The sequence below is a fragment of the Phascolarctos cinereus genome, unplaced genomic scaffold (genome assembly GCF_003287225.1).
Source record: "Phascolarctos cinereus isolate Bilbo 61053 unplaced genomic scaffold, phaCin_HiC Scaffold_726;HRSCAF=1367, whole genome shotgun sequence".
Lineage (NCBI taxonomy): Eukaryota > Metazoa > Chordata > Mammalia > Diprotodontia > Phascolarctidae > Phascolarctos > Phascolarctos cinereus.
In genome coordinates, this window is record NW_027556098.1 from 276507221 (window position 1) to 276533355 (window position 26135).

At 43.1% G+C, this 26135-nt stretch overlaps 1 protein-coding gene across 5 annotated transcripts in view; it reads right to left on the reverse strand.

The window, feature by feature from the left end:
* PKNOX2 (PBX/knotted 1 homeobox 2) overlaps positions 1-26135 on the reverse strand; it is a 346894-nt gene that overhangs the window by 18222 nt on the left and 302537 nt on the right. For 4 of the 5 annotated variants that reach the window (XM_078147126.1, XM_078147125.1, XM_021000679.2 and 1 more), the window contains 3 exons: positions 15008-15137; positions 14159-14256; positions 8221-8340 (listed from right to left, as the gene is read on the reverse strand). In XM_078147126.1, the coding sequence (XP_078003252.1) occupies positions 8221-8340; positions 14159-14256; positions 15008-15137 (348 nt within the window). The remainder of the gene's footprint in view (positions 1-8220; positions 8341-14158; positions 14257-15007; positions 15138-26135) is intronic. The other variant, XM_078147127.1, reaches the window with a different exon arrangement.

The following is a 26135-nucleotide window of genomic DNA, read 5'->3' on the forward strand; positions in this document are numbered from 1 at the left end:
AGGGATGGGAAGCTCTCAAGAATGAAATTCTGAAAACACAACAAAGGAGCAATTCTGATGTAGAGAAAAAGAAGCTATTGAAAGAGGTTAAAATGGATACATAGGGGGCCAACTTAGAGTTTTAAAAAATTCTTAGTTTGAGAACTCCTTCTACCAAATTGTTCATTTATAATGGAAAAAAGACTCCTTTTTTTTTTTGGCTAGGCAATGGGGTTAAGTGACTTGCCCAGGGTCACACAGCTAAGTAAGTGTTATGTGTCTGAGGCTGGATTTGAACTCAGGTCCTCCTGAATCCAGGGCCAGTGCTCTATCCACTGTGCTACCTAGCTGCCCTGAAAAAAAAAATGACTCCTAAGGAGTTTCTTGAGGCACACAGCCCATGCCCAAGGTCACACAGTTAGTGTCAGAGATGGGATTTGAACCTCAACTTACTTCATTCTAAGTCTAGAGTTAAGTACATCAAGTACAATGTGCTGATGACAAAATTAAAGAAGCAAAGTACAAATTATATGTCAAACAATATGTACTCAAGTATCTAATGCTTTTGGTTAACTACTTTGAACCCTTAAAGAATCACAGAATCTCAGAACTGGAGGGAACCTCTGAGGGGGATGTAAGCTAATCCAATTATGATAAGAACACTTCCCTGTATTATATCTGTTAAGTGGTTATCCAACTCTAGTAAAATGGGCTCCTACTACATTCCAAGGAAGCCCATTCCACATGTGGATAGCTCTAATTATTAGGAAGTTTTTCTTTACATTGTGTTGACATCTGCCTCCCTACAACTTCTAACCACTGTTCAGAGTTCTGCTCTCTAAGGCTAAACAGGACAAATCTAATTTTCTTTCTCATAACAGCCATTAAAATACAACTATCAAGTTCCTCTTAAGTCTTGGTCCAGTCTAAAGTCCCTCATTTTCTTCACCTGATCCATATAAGGCTTGGTCTTCAGTTCCCTCACCATCTTAGGCACGTGCATCTGGACCTAAGTTCCAGGTTGTCAATATTCTTCCTAAAATATGTTACCCAGAGCTTAGTATAGTAATCCAGCTGTGGTTTAACCAAGGAAGATGATAGCAGAATGATCACTACAAACCTTGATATAGACAGTGTGACTTTACTGATACAGCCTGGTACTTCCCCATCTATATCCAGCCTAGGGGCTTATCAAAGTTCCTTCGGGGCAGATTTCGGGGCCTCCCTGGAAAATCAAGGCCCTTAACAAGAGGATGACAAACTAGGTGCCAAGTTAATGATGAACATTAAGTGTTTACCATGTGTTAAGCACTATGCTGACTGCTGAGGACACAGAGAGGTGGAAACAGTCTCTTTTCTTTAGGACTCCACGCTAATATGGGGAAATGGGCAAATGGTATTGATATATGAACAAGATACATATAGGGATAACTTCGAGGTAATCTCAGAAGGAAGGCACCAGTATTAAGGGGGATTTGAAAAGGGATGAGGAGAGGGGGTCCAGTTACAGAAGCCTTCTTTACCTGAGCAGTCACTGAGGTAGGAAAATCTCTCCTCCACTCCCTTAACTACTCATTCCAATCCTTGACTTGAACCAAAAACCAGGTTATCCTAAGCACAAAAGCAGCCTGTACTTTACTCTTCCTTACTATCCAAAAGTACTTCATAACATTTAATTCTTAGACCCCCTTAATGCAGTTCCTCTTTGCTACATGGAAGGGCTGATCTTTGTTTACAGTGGGGGAGGTGGTGTAGTGTATTTATTGAGGTGATTAGATAAGTCTTAAGTAAATAGTTCCTCTCTGTAGTGCATTACAAATATCATCTCATTTTATCCTCACAACAATCATGAGAAGTAGGTGCTTTTATCATCCCTGATTTTATAGACGAGGAAACTGAGATAGACAGTGGTTAAAGTGACTTGCCCAAGTCACAGAGTTAGGAAGTGTGTGAGGCTAGATTTGAACTCAGGACTTCTTGGCCTCAAGTCCAGAGCTTTATCCACCATGCCATCTTGATGCCTCTAAGAGGATGTTTTAACTACTTTTTTGGGGGGGGAGGGCAAGGGGGGGAAGATGCCTAGTTAACTGATAAATTCCATAGTCATGGAGATAGAAGACCAAAAATCCACCATGTCATCAGGAAACTTACTGACTGAGAGAGAAAAAGAAATGTTTCTAAGGGCTTGATTCAGCCACCTTAGAGGGTCCAGTCTCAAAATCAGCTTGAGGGTGTTCTGATAAAGATGTCATTCTTTTACTTATTTATTTGTTTATGTATGTATGTAAGGCAATTGAGGTTAAGTGACTTGCCCAGGATCACACAGCTAGTAAATATCATGTGGCTGAGGCCGCATTTGAACTCAGGTCCTCCTGACTCCAGGGCAGGTACTCTATCCACTGTGCCCCCTAGCTGCCCCATGAAGATGTCATTCTTGTCCAGGGACCAGGTGGAGTCTTGATTGGAGCCTAGATGCTCCAGTCTGGAGGGAATATGAATAAGTCAAACTGGCCATGGTCACTATAGCTAGACTCACTAGCTTAGAAGCCAAGTGCCAAACACTTTGGAATTAGGTAGCTTGATTTCCAATCACCTTTCCCTAGTATACTATTTCTCAACTTGTACACTATTCTTTTCCTTTAGAAATAAACTCTGAAAAAAATATATTTATGTGATCTAGAGTCTGTGGAAGCAGGAAGAGAAGGAAAAGAGGAAAAAGATGCCCAATTATGCAACGTGTGTGTGTGTGTGTGTGTGTGTGTGTGTGTGTGTGTGTGTGTGTGAGAGAGAGAAGTCAAGCTCATGAAGCATAGGGACTGCTTGATTTTTTCTTATATCACCAGCACCTAAGAGAGGTAAGAAAAAATAGGTACTTAATACATCTTGTGGTCATCATAGTGGCAATGGCAAGAAAAATGGGAAAGGGGCTCAGATTTTGAACCCAGGGAGCCAAAGAGGATGAAAGGCCAGAAGGCACATATGTTCAGTAATAATGTGGGTCAATTTAAAATGTTGTGAAAGGCTCTAGGATCAATGGTAAGGTCTCCTGGACCAGTTCTGAGAAGTTGAAATGTTCAGGAAGTCAAAACATTTCATACAGAATGAAGGCACAGTGTTGGCTCTGTTATGTGAAGACTACTAGTCTGGGAGAGTTAGCTGTGTTACTCCACCCCCTTTCTTCACTCAGAGGAGCTCAAGGCACCTCTTCTGCCTTCTTCACTGTGTCTGCACGTGGGCCACGTGCATGGACTCGCGCGCACACACACACGCGCACACACACGCGCGCACACACACACACACACTCTTACTTGAGTAGCATAAAACTTCCTTTACAAGCTCTCTAAATCATTAGCTTTGTTTTAGAGTAAAGATAACAGGGAAAAGGAATAGGGAAGGAAAGAGGACAAAAGGACAATAGAATTGAGAGCTGAAAGTGACTTTCTAGATCTAGTCTAACTTTCTCTTGAAAAACAAGGTGACTGAAACCCAGGGAGGGGGGAATGACTTGTCCAAGGTCATAGGTGCACTAAGTCGTGCAGCAAGGATTCAAACCCAGGGGCTCTGATCTTAAATCCTATGCTCTTTCCAGTACCTCCCACAGCCTTCTCCTTTCCTCTTCCCAATCAATAGATAACCACCAAGGGCTGATAATTCTTTTTTTAAATTCAATTTTATTTTATTTTCAGTTTAATATTATTTCTCTCCCCCTCCTCTACCCATTGAGAAGGGAAGAAAAAAAAACAGTACAAATATGTATAGTCATGGAAAACTAATTTTCATATTGGCTATGTCAGAGAGAGAAAGAGAGACACAGAAAAATAAAATAAACTTCAATTTGCACTCTGAGTCACTCAGCTCTCTCTGTGAAGGTGGGTTTCATGTTTTATTATAAGTCCTTTGGCATTCTGCTTGGTCATTGTATTGATCATAATTATAACTCTTTCAAAGTTTCCAGTCTTTACAATATTGCTATTATTGTATAAAATGTTTTCCTGGTTCTGTTCATTTTACTTTGTATTAGTTCACCAATCTCCCCAGGTTTTTCTGAAACCATCCCCTTCATCATTTCTTATACCACAAGAGTATTATATGAGATTCATATACCATAACTTATGTTCAACAATTCCTCAATTGATGGGCATTGCCTTAGTTTCCAATTCTTTGCCACCTCAAAAAGAGCTGCTAGAGCTAAGATGGAATGATCCAGGGGGTACAGATCAAAGGAAAGGATGGGACCAGAGGGAGAGTACACAGGTTTCATGGCTAATAGTGGTCTCCATTCTTACTCTCATGTATCTTCAGATGGCTAACTGTTAGCATCCTTTGTCACGCATTAGGAGAGTAATGAAACTCTAATCTCTACAAGTGAAAGGCCAGTGGCTATGGCTGTGGTTGTATATTTCATTGCGTATGCACAGTGTATGGATGCACATTCACATCATCCTAAGAAACACAGATACAGAATGAACAAATTATCAGATGGAATGGGAGAGCCTTAAAATCATAGGTCAGTCAAGAGTCTCCTGTTCTCTCTAATTGATGCCCTCACTAAAAAGCCTTCTCCTCTTTGGCTGACTTCAATACCCATTGTCAAAGTGCATGGTATATATACCCTAGGTTTCCTGATTCCAATTTCAGGGCTTTTCTACTTGGCTTTGCGCCTCTACTCTAACACATGGGATTTGACTTATCACAAAATAAATACCATAATCCCAGGAAGAGGGAAATTTTCTGTCAGCAAGTCAGTTGGTAAATAAACATTTATTAAGCACCTACTATGTGCCAGGCAATACTAAGTAAGTGCTGGACATACAAAGAAAGGCAGTTTCTGCTCTCAAGGAGCTCACAGTATAATAGGAGAGACAATATGCAAACAACTATGTCCAAACAAAATATATATAGAATAAGGTTTCTTGTAGAAGATTGGATTTTAGATGAGACTTGGAGGAGGACAAGGCATCCAGGAGGCTGAGATGAGGAGAGAGAATTTCAGGCATGAAGGATGGACAGTGAAAATGTTGGCAGCTGAGAGATGGTGTTTTGTTCAAGGCCAGTGTCGGTGGATTGCAGAGTATCTGAGGTGAAAGAAAACTGGAAAGGGAGGAGGGAGCCAGGTTTCTGGATCATGGAAATGACAGGGATCCACCCGAGATTTACTGAGTGGGGGTGTGTGGGGTGTATGTGTGTGACATGGTCAAGATCAATTTGACAGCTGAGATGAGGATTTACCACAGGAGAGACTAGAGGGAGGGAGACCAACCAGCAGACTATTGCAATAGTCCAGGTGTGAGGTGATGAAGGGCTGCACAAGGGTAGTGGGGGAAGTACATGAGAAAGGTGATTAACAGCGTCAGATGTTGCTGAAAAGTCAAGAACGAGGATTGAGAAAAACCATCAGATCTGGTGATTAGGAAGTCATTGCTAATTTTGGAGAGAGTAGTTTCAGTTGAGTGAAGATGCATACAATCATATTGAAAAGGATTTAGAAGAAAGAGAAAGAAAAAAAGTAAAGGAATTGAGTGTTGATGGCTTTTGCAAAAAGTTTGGCTGGGAAACAGAGATGTGTAGGGTGATGACGAGCAGGGATGGTGGATGGTGGGATCTAGTGATTTTTCAGGATAGGAGAGACTAAGGTGTGTTTGTAAGTATCAGGAAAGGAACCAGTAGACACCAAAGGAGACAAGAAGGAGTGGTCACACAGGAAGGAAGAAAATTGAGAGTAGCATCCTGAAAACTTAGAGAGAAGAGAGTTATCAAGGAGAAGAAGGTGATCCACAATGTTAAAGGCTGCAGAAAGGTCAAGAAGGATGAGGACTGGCCATTAGGTTTGGCAGATAAGAAATCACCAGTACCTTTGGAAAGAGTAGTTTCCTTTGAATGATGAGGTAAAAAACCAGACTTAAAAGAATTAACAGGAAAGTGAGAGGAAGAGAAACAGAGGCATTTGTTGTAGGTGGCCTTCAAGGAGTTTTGTCAAAAGGAGAAGATATAGGATGACAGCTATCAGAGATGGACAAATCAAGTAGGCATTTTTTGAGGATGTGGGAGACAAAGGTAAGATTGTAGACTACAGGGGAGCAGCCAGTAGACAAAGAGAAATGGAAAATAAGTGAGAGTGGTATTGATAAAGGGGGCAATCTGCTGGAAGAGATTGGATGAAGTGGATCAATTGTGCCTGTGTACGGGTATGGTCAAAGAGAAAGGCCAACTCATTATGTGAGATGGGGTGAGGGTGGAGACAGTGGGAGAAAAGCATTTGGCAGGTACAACTTGAGGAGGAGGAAAGAAGGGGAAACAGTGAATGGCTTCAACTACGAGGCAAAGTTCTCAGCTGAAATGGGGAGGAGAGTGGGAACTAAGGCAGATCTGAGGAGTGATAAAAAAAAAAGTTGTGGTGAGTGGGAGAGTAACTCAATAAAGGAAGTATAAAGTGATTGAAGAGAGTATCAGTGCAGGGGTGATGGCCTGGGAAAGAACTGAAGGGTCTAGGGATCTGAGGTGGATTTCAGAGTTCAGAAATGTAGAAAGTGTGGCATGTATGGGTGATGGTAAAATCAAGAGTATGACCTCTCTCTGTGTGGCTGAGGCGGGGTAGAGGAGTCGGTCACAGGGAATGAGTGTGAGGAACTGAGAGCTACAGGTAGGTGTTTGAGGTACTTTCAATATCCATATTTTGTAGTCACCTAGTATGAGGGCAGGGTTTGGGAAGGAGAAAACGATTGTGAATCAAGCACAGAGTTCACTGAAGAACGAAGGGCAGTGTCCTGAGGTCAATAGCCCACGAATACCAGAATTTTGATGTGCATAATGCAAAGATGTGTATGGGTGATAGCTACGAGTGAACTTGGAAGGAAGAGAGATTACTGAGGGAATGGAGGTAAAGGGAGAAGCTGGAAGTAGTGAGGAGACGGAATTGTCTGGACCTAAAAATGTGTACATTTACAAAATATATTATGAAAAATTGGTCCCTTCCATGCCTCCTGTATGTTATACCCCGAAGGTGGTTGATTCTGGTCCCAAATCTGCTCATAGGCCATTCCCTGATTGGAGGCTCACTTGCTCCCAGTTTTTCTGCATTTGCCAACCAATTTCTCTTCCTGGATCTGTTTCTTTAATCAGAGATCTTCCTTTACTCCCTCCCCCAATACTTACACTGGCATTCTGCTCATCCATATTTATGCAGACTGATAAACCATTTCTAGAATTGTAGGATTTACAAAGGGACAAAGGAGTCCATCTATCCCTGTATTCCGTACCCCTCCCTACAGGTGCAGACATAGAATCACTGACCTTTGCTTGAAAATTTCCACAGATGTCAGTCTGAATAAGATGCCCAGGGTTTTACCCCACTCAAGTCATTTGTAATAACAAACTTAAATCCTTCTTCTGCAAACAAAGCCTCCATAGCTGTGTGTATGTTCTGACAGGGCAATGTGCATTTGGCTGTCCTAACACAGAAGGGAGATGGGCACTCTGCAGCAGCACTGAGGCTGCTCTCAGCCAGAGTGGACAAAAAGAGGCCCCGCTGGGAAGCTGTCAACTTCTGCTGCCTTTCCCTGGGGGTAGGTGGGTAGGGAAGGGAGGATGATGAAGAGAAGAGAATAAAGTGTTATTTCCAGATCAAAGATCCCTGTCCAGTATAGAAACTCGTCTTGTTACTGTACTCTACATTTGTATAAGTGCCTTTTAAAAACTTTTCACAGATATTGGGTCCCCACAATAATCTTGCGAGGTAGGCTATTTTTATTTTGCAGATGAGGAAGCTATGGATCAAGCAGGTTAAATAAATGACTCAAGGTTACACAGCAAAGTAGGAGGAGAGCTGGCACTAGAATTCAGAGGCTGTGCACTGAAGTAGAAAACTCACTGGAGTCAGAGCACCCGGGTTCAGGGCATGAGTCTTCCACTTAATAACTGTGTGACTCTGGGCAAGTCACGACAATTCTTTGGGCCTCAGTTTCCTCATCTGCAAAACTATGGGGTTAGACAGATAACCTCTATGGTCCCTTCCAGATCTAGACCTAGGACTTCTGACATGGACCCTTCAGGCCCTTTTTCTTAGGATAATACCACCGCAGCTTAAATCATCCTCTCTCCTCTGGCCTGGCCCACAAAAGAGGACATCCCTAGAAAACAGGCTCTCTCTAAAGTTGCTCCTTTTCTGAGTACTTGTGAATGACAACAAGGGCTAGTTCACATGGTGTTCATTCCTTCCCCTCCACCCAGAGACTTCACACTCACCATGAGGTGCTGGAAGAGCCAGGAACGCATTATGTTGGTAGCGTGCTTGGGTAGGACTCCCCTTTTGTTCTTGGACTTCTTATCCTCGTTGTCCAGGAGGGAGGTGAGGTCAAGGTTAACCTTCAGGGCAGGTGGAGAGAAAAGCCGCATCAGCAGCCACACAGGGAGTGAAGGACCTGTTGCCATGGTGATGGTAGGCACACAAAGCCAGCTCCCTTTTCTGACCCATTCTCCTGCTCTGGGGAGGCTACCTTCTCATGCCCCCATGATGGAACAGCCACCCTCTCTCCAACTCCCCCCCCCTTCTCCTCCCATAACATCAATCCCTTCAAGCTAAAAAGAAGGGAAAAATTAAAGATAGAGAGAAGGGGGGAAAGAGTGGGAACAGGGCTATAAAGAATTTGTGGAATATGCAGAATCTGTCATGATAAGACCCAAAGTCTTTTGTCATAGTAAGACCACAAGGATCTCCTGCTCCTAGCCATATGCCAGGGGGATGCAGGGAAACCTAAAGCATTTGCTTAGTGGGTGGTAGACAAACCTATTCATGACTCTATTGTCCCAGGGAAACAACTGTGTTCTGAGCTCCTGAAAATTCTCCAATTGCCTGACCTCATTAGTGCTACCTCTGTGGAGAAGACTGTCCTAGTCTGTGCAGGAGGAGGGAGGGGAAATAGGGAAACTTCAGGAAGAAGGAATTTCTCCCACTAGAGCTCTGCCCCACCCAGCTCCTTGTCTTTGGATTCTCCAGACACACGTTTACCATATTTCCAAAGCAAACTTGAAAAAGTCTATTTCTTTTACAAAGCCTCATTTAAAGTAATTTTCATTTTTTTTTGATATTATGATTGTCCCAGAAAACCTGGGATAAATAGTTGCTATAGATACAACCTACCTAACTCTCTGGAAGGCTCCCTCCTTGTTTACCCCAGTCCTATGGGACAACTAGACCCAGGACAAGGTTGCCCAACACATAACGAGTGACCACAAAGATTCGTATAATGATGATAAAGGAAAGGAGGTGGGGAGGAGGGAGGAGAAAGGATGGATGGTAAGTAAAGAAAGGAGCAGGGGGTTTGAGGCTGCAAAAAACTCACTGAAACATCAACTTTAAAATCTCTACCACCACCCACTCCTCTTTTCCCCAGGTTTCATCAAAACATTCCTTCTGTATGAATAAAACATCAGGCTCCAGCCCCATGACAGGCAGGGAGGGCTCCCTCTGGCCCAGGCTATGATATAAGGTAAGACTGGGGTTGCATACATTGTGCTGGCATCAGAGAAGGCCTTTGGCCAGACTTGTGCCCTGCCCTTGTGGTCCCCAAACTCCCTATTAGCTATAGAGTCTAAATCTCATTTAGATGCAGTCAAGAATGTGTATCTACATGAGGTGGGGGTAGTGTAAAGGAAAAGAAGGAGATTGTTTTTGGACCTCTAACTTCCATAAAGGTTCAAAAAGCTAACCAAGGAATTAGGAACAAAGGAAATCGGAGGACAGGAAGACACGATAAGAATCACAGAATGAGAGGTGTCCCTGGCTGTAAGAGATGAAAACAGTGTGATATGAAGAACGCTGAACTTGGAACCCTAGGACCTGAGAATACACCTCAGCTTGGCCATTTCTAGGGGCAAAGGGATCTTGAGGCAAGTCACTTATCCTTTCTGGCACTCAGCTTTCTCCTCTGTAAAATGAGGGGACTGGCCTAGATGACCACTGGCCCTACTGCTATCCCAAAAAGTGATCTTAAACAAATCATTTAACTTTTCTGTGCCTCGGTATCTCTCTCTACAAAGTGGGTGGGAACATTGGTTGAATGTTCCCATTCATAAGGTTGAATGCTAAAGTGCTTCAGAGACTTCCTAACCAAAGATGCTCTAAGAACTAAGAGTCGATTTACTGCCTCACCTACACCTGGTTGGCTTTGGGGCAAGGCCCTGCTTCCTTTCAGGGAAAGGATTTTCTCAGTCTAGAGGCTGGTATTGATATTATAGAAGATTCTGGGAGGTTCAGACATCTCCAGAGAAACTTTAGGGCCTTGTCCAGGTAAGTAGACCCAAGAACCTTGTTTCAGTTTCACAGGCCTCAGTTTCCTATTGCTGCTCTGTCCCTTCACTTTTTTTAATTGCCCAAAGCACTTTCCTCAAAGCTTCAGGGATTTTTAAAAATTGCATCAGTGTAAATACTTATTCCATCAAGGCAGATTCTACCATGCCTTGACAGAAAAGCAGTGAGTTGTCATGATGAGAAAAAAAAAAGTTCAAATGAACCTTAACCTTACTCTCTTCCTGGACAACAAGGATATGAGATTGAAGTCCAGGCTAAGCTTCAGGGTAGGCAACAACAACAAAAAAAAAAATAGGGAAGGAAGGGTAGAATCTTCTGGTGAGGAGCCTCTTTCAATCTGAATGGAGCTAGGCTGATCTTCAGAGAAAGACACAATCTATTGCTGTACCTTGACTTTGATATAGTGATGTCATTTTGGCCCTCTTCTAGAACAAAGGACAGCAACTAACAATCTCTGGGCTTGTGTCTACGGTCTTGCTAACTTGGTCAGTGTCTGTGCCCTGCTGGTGTGCTCCCTGGTCCATGAAGGAGCTCATGAAGGGTGGAGTCCACGAGGGAAGATTTGGTGAAGAAGCCATCACCATCACATAGGTATTTCCTTCTCCCTACTCCACCCCCAAAGCTAGGTGGGAAGAACACTTCTTCTATTCTTAAAGGTCTCCCCCCTCCCCATTTCTAAGGGATCCCAGGAAGCAGATTGGTCCTGGCCCTCAATCACCTAAAAGGAAAGGAAGTAGAAGGAGCACTTAGTCATTTGCTTAGTCATTCTGGGTGTGATGAGAGAACAATAGCATTTCAGGGGCATATCTGGCTCCCCAAGTGTGGGGGTGGGAAGCTCCTAGGTGGAAATACACAATAGAGAAAAATGGAGAGGCGGAGACAAAGAACTCTACCACAGAACTGAGCTCAGAAGACAATGGTGAAAGGGATAAACCTGTCACACCCAGGGAAAACTTCGAAGGTGGTACACTCCCTGGGGTAGAGCTTAGCCAGCCCTTTTCCTCCTCTTCCTGGTTTTTTGCAGACATGATATTAGGAGTATTGGGCAGAAGTGGGGCAGTGAAACAATAGGCAACAGAAATGGAATGCTAACCTCTTTCTGGGGGCTTTTAGAAATCATAGGATCACAGACTTTTAGAATAAAAACCTACTTTTTATCTTCCTCCCACTGTTTGTGTTGTAAAAAGACAAAACCCAACCCAACCCCACAAAACACCCCAAACTTTGTAATAATTAAATCAAGCAAAACAAATTTCTGAATTAGCTACGTCCAAAAAAATATGCGACTCATTCTGCACCATGAGTTTATCACTTCACTGTCAGCAAGTAGGTATGTTTCTTCATGAGTCCTCTGGAATAGTAATTGGTCACTGTATTAGGATCACAGATTTATGATGGCTCTAAAGCTAGAATGGACTTTGGAGCGCATCTAGTCTAGCCCCTTTATTTTTCAAATGAGGAAACTGAGGCCTGGAAGATTAAATGACCTTTTTCAGGTCATACAGGTACTAAGTATCACAGGTAGGAGTTGAACCCAAGTCCTCTGATTTCAGAGCTACTGTCCTTTCTATTGTACCTAAGATGTCCTGACTCCTTTTCCTTTGGGATTTTGGAGTGGGGATAACCTTTTCAGTTCAAATTGCTGCTTAGGATACCAGATAAGATGGTAGTACTTAGAGTAGAGAGGACTTTAGAAATCATCTAGTCCAACGCCTTTATGTTAAAAATGAAGAAAGAGAGGGCCAGAGGGGTAAAGGGATTTGCAAAAAGAGATCAAGTCACACAGAAGGAGAAGATGCCAAACTGAACCAAGGTCCCAAGATGCCAAGTCCAGTGCTCTCTGCACTTGTTTCAGTTTCAAAAGAAAAGATGGAAAGGACTTTTCAAGTCTTCTGTTAGGCAGTTCAGCTCAGTTCACCAGAACAGGAAAGGAGACAGACTAGAATTCAGGCCACACGCTGACAGGAATAACGATTTGCATTGGGCTGGAGCAACCCCCAGTATTCTGTTTGGTGACTGAGTGTAATAGGGAAGCTGGGAGGAACTACAAATGACATTATGGAGCTGTCCTTGAATACTGGCGGCTATGCAAAGCTCCTACCCTCAAGAAGTTTTCCATAGGAAGGGCTCCCCACCCCCTTAGCGGCCCTCTACATACCCAAGTGGAAAGAGCATAGGAACGGGGGGCCCAAGGCTGAGCAGGGAAGGTTATTGACTGAAAGCTGTCCTGAAAAACGGGCTCAGGGGTATCTCTGTAGCACTGTAGTGTCAGGTCCCCAGTTACTTTTTTTAATCTTTACCAAATGTCAACAGAGGTATAAACCTGTTAGGTCAGGAAGCTCCTCCTTCTCTCATTCCGTGGAGTCTTAGGATTCCCCCCAACTCAGCTCAGCTTCTCTTCAAGGACCAGGCATCTCTCTGCCAGAGACTCACAGAGCTGAGAGCCTGTCAGTTTCACCAAACTATGACAAGGTGGGGGAGAGGAGAAGGACTACGGAGGGGAATAAGGATCACAGAATAATAAATACCATCTAGTACTAGTGAAGTGTCCAAGGTCACATAGCAACAGATATAGTGATAAGGAGGTATATCTAGAAGGGTACAAAGTTGGTGCTTCATAAATATTGAATAAATTCAGTGCTTAGCACAGTATCTGGCACATAATAAATGTTTACTAATGAATAAATGCTTAACTGAAAATGGGAAAGAGGAGATGGGTGACCTGGTTGAGGTGGGAGAGACTCTTGGGGCACAGGAGAATATAAATAAAGCAGTATCAATTCTAGCCACTGTCTTCTTCAAGCTTAGCACATAATCTAGGAAGAGCACGCAGGGCCGTGCCCAAATGAAAAGCGCCATTGTGGATATGCAGGACTGGCTGGTTGGAGGCCAGAGCTAAAAGGAAGGAGACCTGTCAGTTTCCTGTCCCTCCCTCTGCAACCCTCTTTTCCCTCTGGAGCCAGGCCAGTGTTTCCTGGCTTAACCACTAGCAGAACCTGTCTCCCTAGGTAACAGGGGAAGTGAGGGTAAGGAAGGCTTACAGGACAAAGGGGATTGGTGTGTAAGGAAATGGCCAAGCAGCTTCTCCTTGGGGGCCCTTGCTCCTAACTCTAGCAAAAGGGGTAGGGGGGAGGATAATGGTGTTGAGAAAAAAAACATCAGCAGAAAAACCTCAAATCTCATAAAGTCTTGTATTTCAAAGTACAAGGCTCATAAGCCTTTCCAGACAGACTCCCCAAAGGGAGAAGGAATGGGGAACAGCACCCGCTGCATCACTCTGGTGACAGGAAGGATGCAGAGGGTTGGACCTGGATTAGACAGGGCTTCACAGCTGAGATCATTCAGAACTCTGGCTTTAGCCTTACATGACCCTACAGGAAAGTGATCCAATCCCAATTACCCGACAGTGCTCCCTTCCCCCCTTCCTCCTAAACTTCATGACTACCTCCACCTTTCAGCAACTTCCATTCACCTCGCCCACCCTGGACACTCATTTTTCTTTCAATTCCCAAGGCAACTGGGAGTGGGGAAGGAAAGGTTTCTGGGAGGATTTTCTAGTAAACAGATTTTCCCATCTTAGGTCAAGATGGTAGGTTAGTCAGGAAGAGTACAAGCAGAGTGGGATGAAATAACAGGGACTGGGGATGGGAAAAGGTACTTAAGGGAAGAGAAGCACTGGTTTCCTTGGGGAAGAGATTTCTGGGCATGGACTGAACATGCAAATACTATGTAAATGTGCATCTGTCCCTTTGGAATTGTCAGCCTAGTCCTCATTTGTACCCAACCTGCAGCCCCACCCTACAGCACTGAGAAGGCCTTGCTTAGTGGCTTTTTAAGATCTATAGATAGCTTCTCCCCTCTCACTTAACTTACCTGTGTATTTTGGATCTGGATAGCTCCCTGGGGGATTGCTTGGGTGACCACCTGACCCTGGGAGGTTACCATAGTAACTGGCTGGTACAAGGCTCCACCTGGAAAGAAAAAGGACTTTATATCATCAGCAATGTGGGAGGGCAGACTGGCATGGGGTACTCTCCACAAACAGCTGATGTTTTAGACCCCCAAGCCTACCCTGCATTTACAGCGGAGAACTTTTAGCCCAACCCTTGAGGGATCATGCCCACTACTGACACTGTCCTGGAAAATTAAAGATTTAGGATTCAGTGTGGGGAGCCTAAAGACAGTGAGGCTCTGAGAGTTTAGATGGGGGAGCTCAACCTGGATGTTAAAGGGGGAGTCAGATGGGGGAAACTTTATAGCCAATGAGCTGTTCAGGGACAAGTCCCTCATTCCTGGCTACAACTGGCTTCATCAAGGGCCTGTGGGATTTGTCTCCCAGTTTCTCCAAAGCTGAGACTTGAGGTTTCAAGAAATCTGGCAATACTGCCAACTGGTCTGCTTATACAACGAATATCAACTTCAATCCAAAGTCAAGATAGAGATTATCTTCTTATCAGGAGGTTATGTGAGGCCTCCCTGATCTAATAAGCCCTTTTCTAGTCAGATAATGAGCAGTCAGGCAAGGAATGAATGACACAGAGATAGATGCTGTAGATGGATTTCAGTTCCCTCTCTGATCTGAGCCCTAGCTTCCCCTCCCAAAGTTGGATTCTAGACTATTATCTACTGAGTTTCTTCCATTACACCCACTCCCAATCCCTGCTCAGAGGGGTCTCATATGTCTTTAGTTCATACCCTTTCCTCGTCCCTGCTGGTACTCACCTGAAACAACTTGTGAATTGACTGTTGTCATGGCAATGTTGCCTTGCTGGAGTGCTGAGGCTGGGACTACAATGCCTTGGGGGTTATTGGAGACTCCTGTCATGGAGTTGGGGGAATTCTGCAGGAGGTCCTAGGGTGAAGGGAGACATGGTTTGGGTTTACACACTATTTCCCTAGATTCTACTCAACCCACTTTTGCACATACCCCAAACTATGAGGAAGGAAAGTCTCGACAAGCCACTCTTCTACACTTCAACACCCTACCGCTATCCTACTCCATGTTCCATTTTCCCCTAAGGTGAGAAGAATGAAAAAGATCAGCTTTAGGATATTTAGCTAACACTGTGAGCCAAGAGGCACTGGGGTGGGGTTGGGGTTAGCGGACTTCAATGGAAGCCCAAAGTGTGACACAATTCCAAAAAGCTGAAGCTGCATCAGGCTGTATGAATACAGAAAAACTGTCTAGAACAAGAGACACCATAATTCTGCTATCCTGTGTCATGGGCAGACTACAGCTGCAGCATCGAGTTCAGTTCTGGACAAAGTATGGGGCATGTCCAAAGGATGGTGAGAATGGAGACCATGCTATACGGGAATTGGCCCAAAGAACTGTGGATGTTTGATCCATCAGCAAGCGTTTATTAAGTGTTTACTGTGTTCCAGGCATAGTTTACTTGTAGAGGAGCACAGACTCAGGAAACATGATCACTATCACCAAGTCCTAAAGAGCTGTTGTACTGAAGAGGGATCAGACTTAGAATGCTGGCCTTGTTACCTGCTACTTGTGTGTCTTTGGCCAAATCACAATCTCTCTGTGCCTCGCTTTCCTTACATGTAAAGTGGAGGGGGCAGGATTAAATGATCTCTTAGGTCCAGTCTAGCCTATGAACTAGTATCAATGGAAAGAAATTATAGCAGAATAGGTTTGAGTCAGATATAAAGAAAACTTTCCTAATAATCAGAGTTCATCAAAAGTAGAATGAGCTTACTTAGAAGGAAAACTGAAATTCAGGAAGTAATTACTTCCCTATCACTAGAGTCCTTAAAGCAGTGGCCATTGACCATTTGTTTCTGGTATGGTATGAAGAGAATTCCTCTTCAGGTATAGATTTGATATAGATAAGACTAGAAGGAAACCTACTGTTCTTCCTATTATCAGAGTATGTGTCTATGGGATTAGGGTTGGATTGACATAGGAAGTCTGGGGCAAGGCTTCATTTCTCAATTCTCTCATCAAAAAAATAAAATCTATGGACAGAGAGAAGTAAATTAAGAGAACAACCTAGACAATGCCAACAACATTATAAAGAAAAACAACTTTGAAAGACTTTACAACTCTGAACAATACACTGATAAACCACAACTCCAGAGGACCCCCCTTTTGAAGCAGGTGACCTGCCTCCTTGCCAGAGGTTTAAAGAGTAGAATAAGATAGGTATTTTTGACCAGTGCAGGAATCTTGTTTTGCTAAACTATGCATATTTGTTATGAATGTTTGCTTCTTTTTTAATTGTTCAATTTGGTGGTAATGGTGGAGAGAACAGTGGGAGGGCTAACATCCTTTCAGCTTATTGCTGGAATTGCCAAAATTTTCTACAGAATTTTCCCTTAATATGCAGATTTGAGTCAAATCCTCCAAACAAAATCAGATAGCAGGAAAAGAGAAATCAGGCAATAGGTCTACAATCAGTTTAATAAATCCTGTGTCTTTTGTCTTACTTTTTTTTTTTTGGCTGGGAGAGACTGTCAGAGGATTCTGTATTTAGTGGGTGAGAGAAAGGAACTTTGATGGAAGAAGATATTGGGGCAAGACAGGGTGTCATCCTTGAATTTGCTTTTGCTTGGGAGAAAATAGTGGAAAAAGAACTGGACTGTAATGGGGAACTCTGGGTTCTATTACTAGGCAAGAGTTTCCAGGGATCTCAGTTTCCTTATGTGTAAAATGAAGAGGTTGGAGCCAATGTTGTCTAAGATGCCTTCTAGGGCTAAGTCCCATTTCCTTCTCCTTCCTTATACTATTGGCCAGATCCTCAGATTACTCCACAGTAGCTGAAAGGTTTTGGTTGAAGGTAGGTTGATAAGATGAAAACACATGCAAAAGAAAACTCTCACACAAAAACTTCACTACCCACCCACATCTTTTGGGAGGTTCAAGTCTTTAACCCATAAGGAAGATTAGAGCATGGGGCAGGCAGGAGACTGGAATGCAGTTTAAATGAAACCTTAAACTAGCTATTATGCACTGCAATTTATTATTGCAACTGCAACTTCCCCAGTGAACACCTTATAGGTCCCAGGCAAAGCCACATTAAGCTACTTCAACCGCCCCACCCCCCTCCACCCCTCATAACAAGGGCAGCACTCAAAGAGGTAGAAGTCACTGATTTTAAATCTTTCTCAATTCAGCTGATTAATCACCTTGGCCTCAACTTCTCTAGAGCTGTTTTTCCCCCTCCCCCAGACCAGGTCTGATAATGTGGCTGAATGAGGCTATCCTATAACTAAGAAGCATCAGAACAGGAGGCCTGTGACTGCCCCTGCCCATCCGCTGGCTCTGGCCCTCTGACTGACCCCTCTCCTTCCACAGGGGCTGGAAGGCAGGACTCTTAACTTCTATTCTTGGCTCCCTGTCCTTCCCAATTTGCTGTGACCTTGAGCAAAATGAACTGTCAGCTCCATGTTTTGGCTTCCTTCCCCATGGAGTGTGAGAATGACCTTTCAGTGGCACTTTAAGCATCTTGGAGGAAGTAAAGTGTCTTGTCCCACACCATAGCAGTAGTGACAGAGTTGGGATTCAAACTCTAGCCCTCAGATTCCAAATCAAAGTTCCCTTTTTGCTCTGGCATTCATTCCTCTTTTTGAAATTAATCCAGTTCTACTTCATAGTTTTCCTATTTACCCATCATATGAGTTATATTTGGAACAATCTGTACATACAATCCGTAGAGGTAACCTGGTATAGTGGGGGAACACCACTGCATAATATTGGACAACTCACAATCTTTCTGGACCTCAGTTACCTTACTGAAAGTGGAAAGATTAGAATAGCAGATCTCCAGCGGGAAAGTAGCCTTGAGTCTGTGACCAGTCTATGCATGAATTGCATCAATGTTTCAAAAGATCTGTGGTATGATATAAGCTCCTCCAAGGTAGGATCTATTTTGCTGTTTGTTGCCTTTTTATCACCAGCACTGAGAACTTGTCTGGCACATACATAGTGGATGCTTAATAAATGCTTATTGATTGATTTCATCATTGTGGGTTTTTTCTGGGCGATACAGCAATGGAGTTATACTTCAATGCCTCTCGGCATTGGTGAGTCTTCCTAATTATTGACTGCCACAGTTTCATGAGTTACTACTATTTAAAAAAAATTCAGCACCAGGTAGGCTGACTTTCAATGGACTACAGTCCACTGCTAGGCCTTACACTGAATGTCTTCCTAGTTTGCTTAAACTCGACTTCTGGATTGTCTATTATTTGGGATTATCCATGCTGTTGCTCCACTCAATTAGCAGGGAATAACTCAGAATATTAATAGCTAACATTTATATAACCCTTTAAGGTTTCCAAAACATGCTTCAACTCATTCGATCCTCATGACAACCTTGTGAAGCAAGGTATTACAGTTATTGCCATTTTACAGGTAGGAAAACTGAGGCTGAGAGAGGTTAAGTGATTTACCCATAGTAGCACAGCCAGTTAAGTGTCTGAGGCAGGATTAAAACTCAGGTCTTCCTGAAACCAAGTCCAACATCTCATGAAAAAGTTCTCCCAGCCAGTTTATTATCCCAGGGAATATCCAGGAATTAAAATAAAAATTATTAAAATCAGCAAAGTTTGTGATTTAACCATACATAAATTCTTACTAGTTTTGGGCAAGTAGGCAAGGGCTGAATTGCAAATCTAGCATGATCCCTCTTAACTCTGGCTGTCTTCTGCCTCTCCCTGCTAGGCTGGGATCGTCTTTAGGTATAATTTCCCCTGTTTGGAAGAATTGTTATTGTTCAGTCGTGTCCAACTCTTTATGATCCCATTTGGGTTTTCTTGGCAAACATACTGGAATGGTTTGCTAGCTCATTTTACAGATGAGGAAACTGAGGCAAACAGAATTAAGTGACTTGCCCAGAGTCACACAGCCAGCAAGTGTCTAAGGGCACATTTGAACTCAGGTCTTCCTGATTCCAGGCCAGGTGCTCTATCACTGCACCACCTTAGAAGTATTAGGTTAACCTTAAAAGCAATTCATATGGAATGCTCCTCCACAACCCCAAAGCCCTTAGCAGTTTATAAGGTCTCAAATGGAATGAGCCGAAGCTACTAATCCCAGGGGCCTCGAGGGAGTTATGTTAGTGAGTAAAGGGCACTCCTGCCCAGATATCTAACCTTGGGCAGTGTGGTCAGGGTTGGGCTTGTATTGGTGGGGAAGGGAGGAAGGGAGGGAAAAAGAAAGTAAACAATCCCTAACCACAGGCGTTAAGTCCTGTGAGGAGCACACAAGCATTTGGTCCAAGAAACCCCTACTTTTTTGTTTGTTATACTAACATTAATTGAAGAGGTGAGTCTATTCAAACTCTCCCAATGGGTTTCTCTGGGTAAATATTCAGGGAATCTAGAGGTTTAGACACAGAATGGAATGTATAGCCTGCCTTGGGCCTACATCTTGAACTATGCAGGGACTTTGAAGCAAAATTAGTGATAAGCCTCAAATTGGAAAAAAAAAACTACAATGATTTTTACAGGCCCCGAGTGAACAAAAGCAAAAATCTCCTTTCCCTCAAACCCACTCAGTTAATAAACCTAAACTCCAAAATGATATTAGATATTGTGAAACTCCTTACCAGGGGTGGGGAACCTGCTGCCTCAAGGCCATGTAGGTCCTCAAGTACAGCCCTTTGACTGAATCCCAACCTCCTAGAACAAATCCCCTTAATAAAAGGATTGGTTCTGTAGAGCTTGGACTCAGTCAAAAGGCTGTAACCAAAGACTTAGAAGGTCTTGTGGCCTCAAGGTGGCAGGTTCCCCACCCCTGCATCCACAGAGCAGAGTATTCTCCCTACTAAGCTTAAACCAAATTGCTGGCAGACTAGGTTCTAATCCCTGTAATAAATTCCTGCAGCACCCTTTATTGAGTGAGCGAGGTGTGACGAAAAGAACACTGGATTTGAGAGTCAGAACACCCAGGTCTGAGTGCTGGCTCTCTTGTGTAACTATAAGCAAGACACCTAACTTCTCTAAGACTGTTTGCAGTCTCTCTCATCAGGAAAATGGGGATAATAACATTTTTCTCACTTGCTTTTATAGCACTGCTGTGAGAAAAATGTTTTCTAAACTATAACGGGATTTACTTACCTCAGAGGACTGATAATATGATCAAATGAGATAAATATGGCTGCAATGATCATTATTATTTATAAGGCACCCTACTAAAGGCTGGGGATACAAAAATGAATTGACATAGTCTCTACTTTCAAAGAGCACCTTGCCTTTCTGTCTCACTGCTTCACAAAACAAAGAGTTGCATCATCTACCAGAGACTTGTAGAAAACTCAACTATGAGCCCCATATTAGAGCAACGATCTAGTTAGGGGAGATAAAGCAAGGACCCAGATAATGATAGAAGTGCATAACAAAAACATAAAGTGCCATGAGGCTGCAGAGGAGGAGAGAGATGGACAGGTGTCCCCCTCTTTGCTGGAGAAGCAGATGTCTGAAGAAGAACCCATCAACAACCTCCGAGTGAGGGTAGGATGCAGAAGTTCTGATTTCCTAGCAGAACAGACTTAATTGTGTCACCATACCTATGTTTGTAGAGGATAACTCTCAAAATTCATTCTGGGTCTCAACCTCTCCCACTCTTAAGATACCTAGGAAGCCCAAGCATCAAAGAAAGCATTGTCCTCAATTTTCATCTTAGATTTGTTTTGTGACTCAGGATTTGCAGCTACCTCCTCTCTAGGTCTCAATCTCCAAATTGGTAGAATGGGGAGAAGTATGCCCCTCTCCACCTCTGACACAGGTCAGCCTATAGGTCTATTCCAGGAAGGATGCACCTAGGGGAGATGTTAATAAGCACACTACATTATTCTATTCACAAGAGCTTCCCTTAGGTCCCTTACGTCCCTTAGGTCCCTAAACACAAATAGAGTGATTTTTTTTCAAGTTCCTTAGCATCTTTAAAACGTGAGAAGCATATTTTGCAGTTTTCAAACTAAACTTTCCAAGCCATCAGGGAAGGGGGAAAGGAATTTATATAATGCCTCCTTTGTGCCAGGCATGGTGCTAAGTGCTTTTTAAAAATATCATCTTGTTGGGGCAGCTAGGTGGCGCAGTGGATAGAGCATTGGCCCTGGAGTCAGGAGGACCTGAGCTCAAGTCAGGCCTCAGACACATAACGTTCACTAGCTGTGTGACCCTGGGCAAGTCACTTAACCCCAATTACCTCACCAAAAAACAAACAAACAAAAATCTTCTTATTTGATCCTCAATCCCTTTGGAGTAGGTGCTATTCTAACTCCCATTCTGCAGGGGAGGAAACTGAGGCAAATTGATGTTAAATGACTTGTCTAGGATTGAACAGCACATAAGTATACGAGAGTAAATTTTTAAATTTTTATTTATTTATTTTTAATTTTTTTTTTGCTTTTTTGCCAGAGCTAGGCTAATTTTTTTAACAATAAAAACTTAGATTTTTTTTTTTCCTCAAAGAACAAAAAAGAAAGGAAAACAGAGGAGTCAGTTCAGAGAAGGGCAGTTAACTTTTATTGACTTTATGGTCATTAAAGAGCTTTATGTAAACAATATGGCTTTTAGCCTTTACTCACAGTTCTGATTCAGAAGAATCAAATTTAGCTCTTAAAAATATTTATAAATAATAACAAAATATATTTATATAACATAAATATATGATATAATAAAATATCATATACATACACACATATTAATTTGAGGCTGAATTTGAACTCAGGTCTTCCTAACTCCAGGCCCAGGGTTCCATCCACTGCCTCCAGAGGTTCTAATATGCTAGAGGATCTAAATGGAGTCTGATGTTTGGTTGCAGTCCACTAAGACATTTTTTGAGGAGGGAAAGGAGAGCAGCAATAGCCCGAGCCTCTGTAAACACAAGTCTGGGGTCACTGGTTTTGGTCGGGCTCATCATTCATGGCTTTAAGCGGCTTCTGAGACAATCATAGCAAACTGAACGGCAGAGTCATTCGGAAAGAGTTGTGCCCTAGTAGTGCTCTAGGACCTGATGACTCACAAGTCATAAATAAACAAGGGTGTTTTCTCTACACCCCATACCCAGCTCACTGACTGATGCTCAGAAAGGGAAGCCTCCTTTTTAAAGGTAGAATAGCAAAGGGAAGGGTCTAAGGAAGTAAATGGCCACAAAGCCTTTGCCTCCCAATCTCAACCAAAGTGTGGATCACTCCTCCTTAGAGAATCATTGTGAGACCATGAAGGCCGGGGGAGGAGGGAAAATAGAGAAAGAAGAGGACAGGAAGAAAAGCGAGAGTTTGTATACCTACTGAATTTATGGAAAGATGCCATTCTTGACCAGAGTTGGAAATTAGATTCTGGGTTTCACTCAGAATCTCTTTTATCTAAGTGATAATGATGGAAAGGCTGAAGAGGAAGACATACAATGAAAAGGGAAAGGAAATGGGATTACTTTAGTTCAAAAAAGAGACAAATTAATCAACATTCAAATGACTGAAGCAGTTAGAGGCACAGTGCATACAACATTAGACTTGAGAGTTAGGAAAACATGGGTTTGAATCTAATCTCAGATAATATTTGGGTGACTTTGTGGAAGTCACTGAGCCTCTCAGTCTCAGTTTCCTTTATCAGTAAAATGGGAAAAAGAGCACCTACCTCACAGGACTGTGAGGATCAAATGAGGTAACATACATAGAAGGTTTAGCAAACTGCAAAGTGCTATATAAATGCTAGCTATTCTACTATTATTATTCATTATTATTATTGTTGTTCAAAGGCAGTATGGTGTGGTGGAGAGAGTGCATCTCAAAGATAGGAAGACCTGAATTCAAATCCTGCCTCTAGATACTGTCTGATGACCCAAGTCAATTCACTTCACTTCTCTCAGGGCTTTAAGTAAAGAGGCTGTAAGTTGCAGAGAGGGAGGTGACCCTCAAGGGTAGAGGGAGTTTCCTCTTATATAAAACAAATTGCAAGTCTTAAGTTATTAACAGCTAAAACTGCAGACTTTTCAAACTTTGGGGGCATCTTGTATTTTGGGCACCTATAGCACCACCTTCATTTCAGTTGTGTTGTTCAAGCCGTTTCCCCAGAGGCCACGAGAAGAGGAAAAGGGTTTCAGCTGTCAAGGGAGGGTTCTGACTTGAAGGGTGAGGACAATAATCCACAGAATTAAATGGGTCAATGAAAAGCAGTAAAAACTTCCTTTATTTCATGTCCTTTCAAACATCATCTTCAGGATAGAAAGGGAGATACAGTGGGAACTATAGGTAATTATAAAAGGTAAATATATCAACAAAATTTATTAAACAACAACAACAACTATTTGTTTAGGATGGCTTGGGTGTCATCATGTCTAGATAGAGGAGTAGACTAAATGACCTTATAAGGTCTCTTTTAACTGGAGAGTTGGGGAAACCAGATACCATTTCCCAGATTTAGTGGTTTTTGAAAAGGCTTCCAGGCCCCAGCTGTTTGCCATGCACTTCTCAGGCCACTAGATGTCTCTGCTGATCCACCTGGCCAAGCCATAGCCTCATAGACTAAGTCTTCCAGAATAAGCCGGGCTCCTGGGCCACTGGGACCCTCATCAGGGCTCATCATGACATCTTGAGTTCCATAGGGAACTAGTTCAAGTGCCCCTCTTTTTGGGAAAGTTTTCTTTAACCACCACAATTTTCAGTGTTTTTAGAATGATAGTTTCACAGTATCTTAAGTACAGACACCTTCAACCATCTAATTGAATCCCCTCACTTTACAGAGGAGGAAACTGAGGCCCAGAAAGATGGAACAATTTGCCAAATATCACTAGATAGTAAGAAGCCAAACATGGGATTTCTAACTCCTCTAACTTCTAATCTACTTCTCCTCTCTTACCTTTAAAATGTTAGAAAAACTTATTTCCCAACAGAAAGCAAACATCTTGAGATTTAGCATGGTATTTGGTCTTTGCATCTCTAGAACATAGATAAGAAATGTTTGATTTGTTGACTAATGTCTGTCTCCATTAGACACATACTGCTCACTTCTTTCTACTCTATATTGCTTTGCATTTGTATCCTGATCCAATTCAACAAGCATTTTTCAAGCCTCTTGAAAGGTGCCAGGTGCTGTAGGCAAAATAAAAAGTCCCTGCCTTCAAAGGGCTTGCATTCTCTAGGGCAGGGGGAGAATCCAGAATGTAAAGAGATAAGCACATCTATGATAACTTGAGGAGGGAGAAAGCATTAACGAATAGGGGGAACAGGTAGAGCCTTCAATAGCAGGTGACTTAAAAACTCAGCCTTGATGAAAGACAGGGATTCTAAGAGACAGCAGCGAGGAGGGAGTGCATCCCAGACACGGGGAGCAGCCTGTGTAAAGGTAGAGGGGACGGAAGGTAATCTAAAAAGTTAAGGGACAGTGAATAGGACAGTTTAGATGGAAGATGGTGTGAAGAGGAGTAATGTGAAATAAGCTCAGGAAGGGAAGTTGTAGCCAAATTGTGAATCACTTTAGATGCCAAGCTGAGTAAGTTATATTTTATCATAAAAGGCCCTGAAGAGTCTTGAGCAGGGGAGTAATATGACTGGACTTGTAATTTAGGAAGATTATTTTGGCAGTGGTGAGGAGGATGGATTGGAGAGGGCAGAGACTGGAAGCTGGAAGTCTAATTAGGAGGCTCTTACAACAGTGTAGGTGAGAGGTGAGAAAGAATCAACCAACTCAGCACCTGACTGCATAAAAGCAGGATTCCTTATATACCAGGCAGAGCCTGTCTCTTGAGCTCAACTGGGGAGTCCTCGAGAGAAGGGACTTTGTCCTTCATTTCCTTACATCTCTTCTAATGTCTAGCACAGTGCCTGCAACATGGTGGGCGCTTCATATTTATTTGCAGATTGATCAGGTAGGAAGCTTTTGCTATCTATCCACTCCTTTTTTGGCAGTCTCCCCCTCCTGTCCCTCTCTTCCCTGGGTCCAGCCAGAGGCCCCTCTAAGATCAGGGTAGGTTCCCAACCAAGAAGCCAAATGCCTATAAACAAGCCACCTAATCCTCTTTCTGTATTGCTCTGGCCAGGGGCTCTAGTCTCAAGGGATAGGCAGCTCTGGACTGTGGGGACAAGAAACAGCTGCTGCTCTTAAGGAACATTCCTTCCCGGAAGGCCCTGCTCAGGTTTCACTGACTGAAAAGGGCTACTCTCTCTGTCTCCTGGTGTTGAATTGGGGGAGGGGCAAGGGCTTGGAGGATGGAGAACTTCATGCCTGCACTGTACCAGGCAGCTGCTGAGGTAGACAGATGGAGCTCCAAAGACTCAGGGGTCTTGGTAGGTTTGAAGGTCTGACCACTTTGTAACTTCTGTCCTGGAGAGGTGTTTCTTTCCACCGCCTGCTCTGTATGTTCCACATAGTGACTGAGCCCCACGACCAGGCAGGAAACTTCCAGGGATGGATAGCCTCCCCAGAGCTGGCTGGGTAGATTCTCAGCATGTAAACTGAGCTGCTCTGACAGAGCAGTAACATGTTTATTCCTTGAGCACAAGGGCTTTTTTCATGTTCGTTTTTGTATCCCCTCTGTCTAACACAATGCTCAGTACCTCAAAGGTGTTTAATAAATGCTCACTAGGTCCGATTAGGCTGTATTGAATAAAAGCTGACACTATTTTCTGCTCCCATCCCTGCAAGTCCAAGGTTGCCTCCCTGGCCACTGAGCCAGTTCCACCATGAAACTACCTCCTCCTTCCTGGAAGGAGATTTCTTGATCAAACTAGTGTCTGACCTCACAAACAAGGAGCTGCCCCTTCTTTGGTCCCTCTGCCCAAGGACTCAGAATTGACACCCCCTCTGTTGTACACCCTTAGTCCCAGGACGGGGTGGACTTTGTGCAGCTCGCCCTTGGCACACAGCTTGCTAGTTATTGAACTGTTTGGTC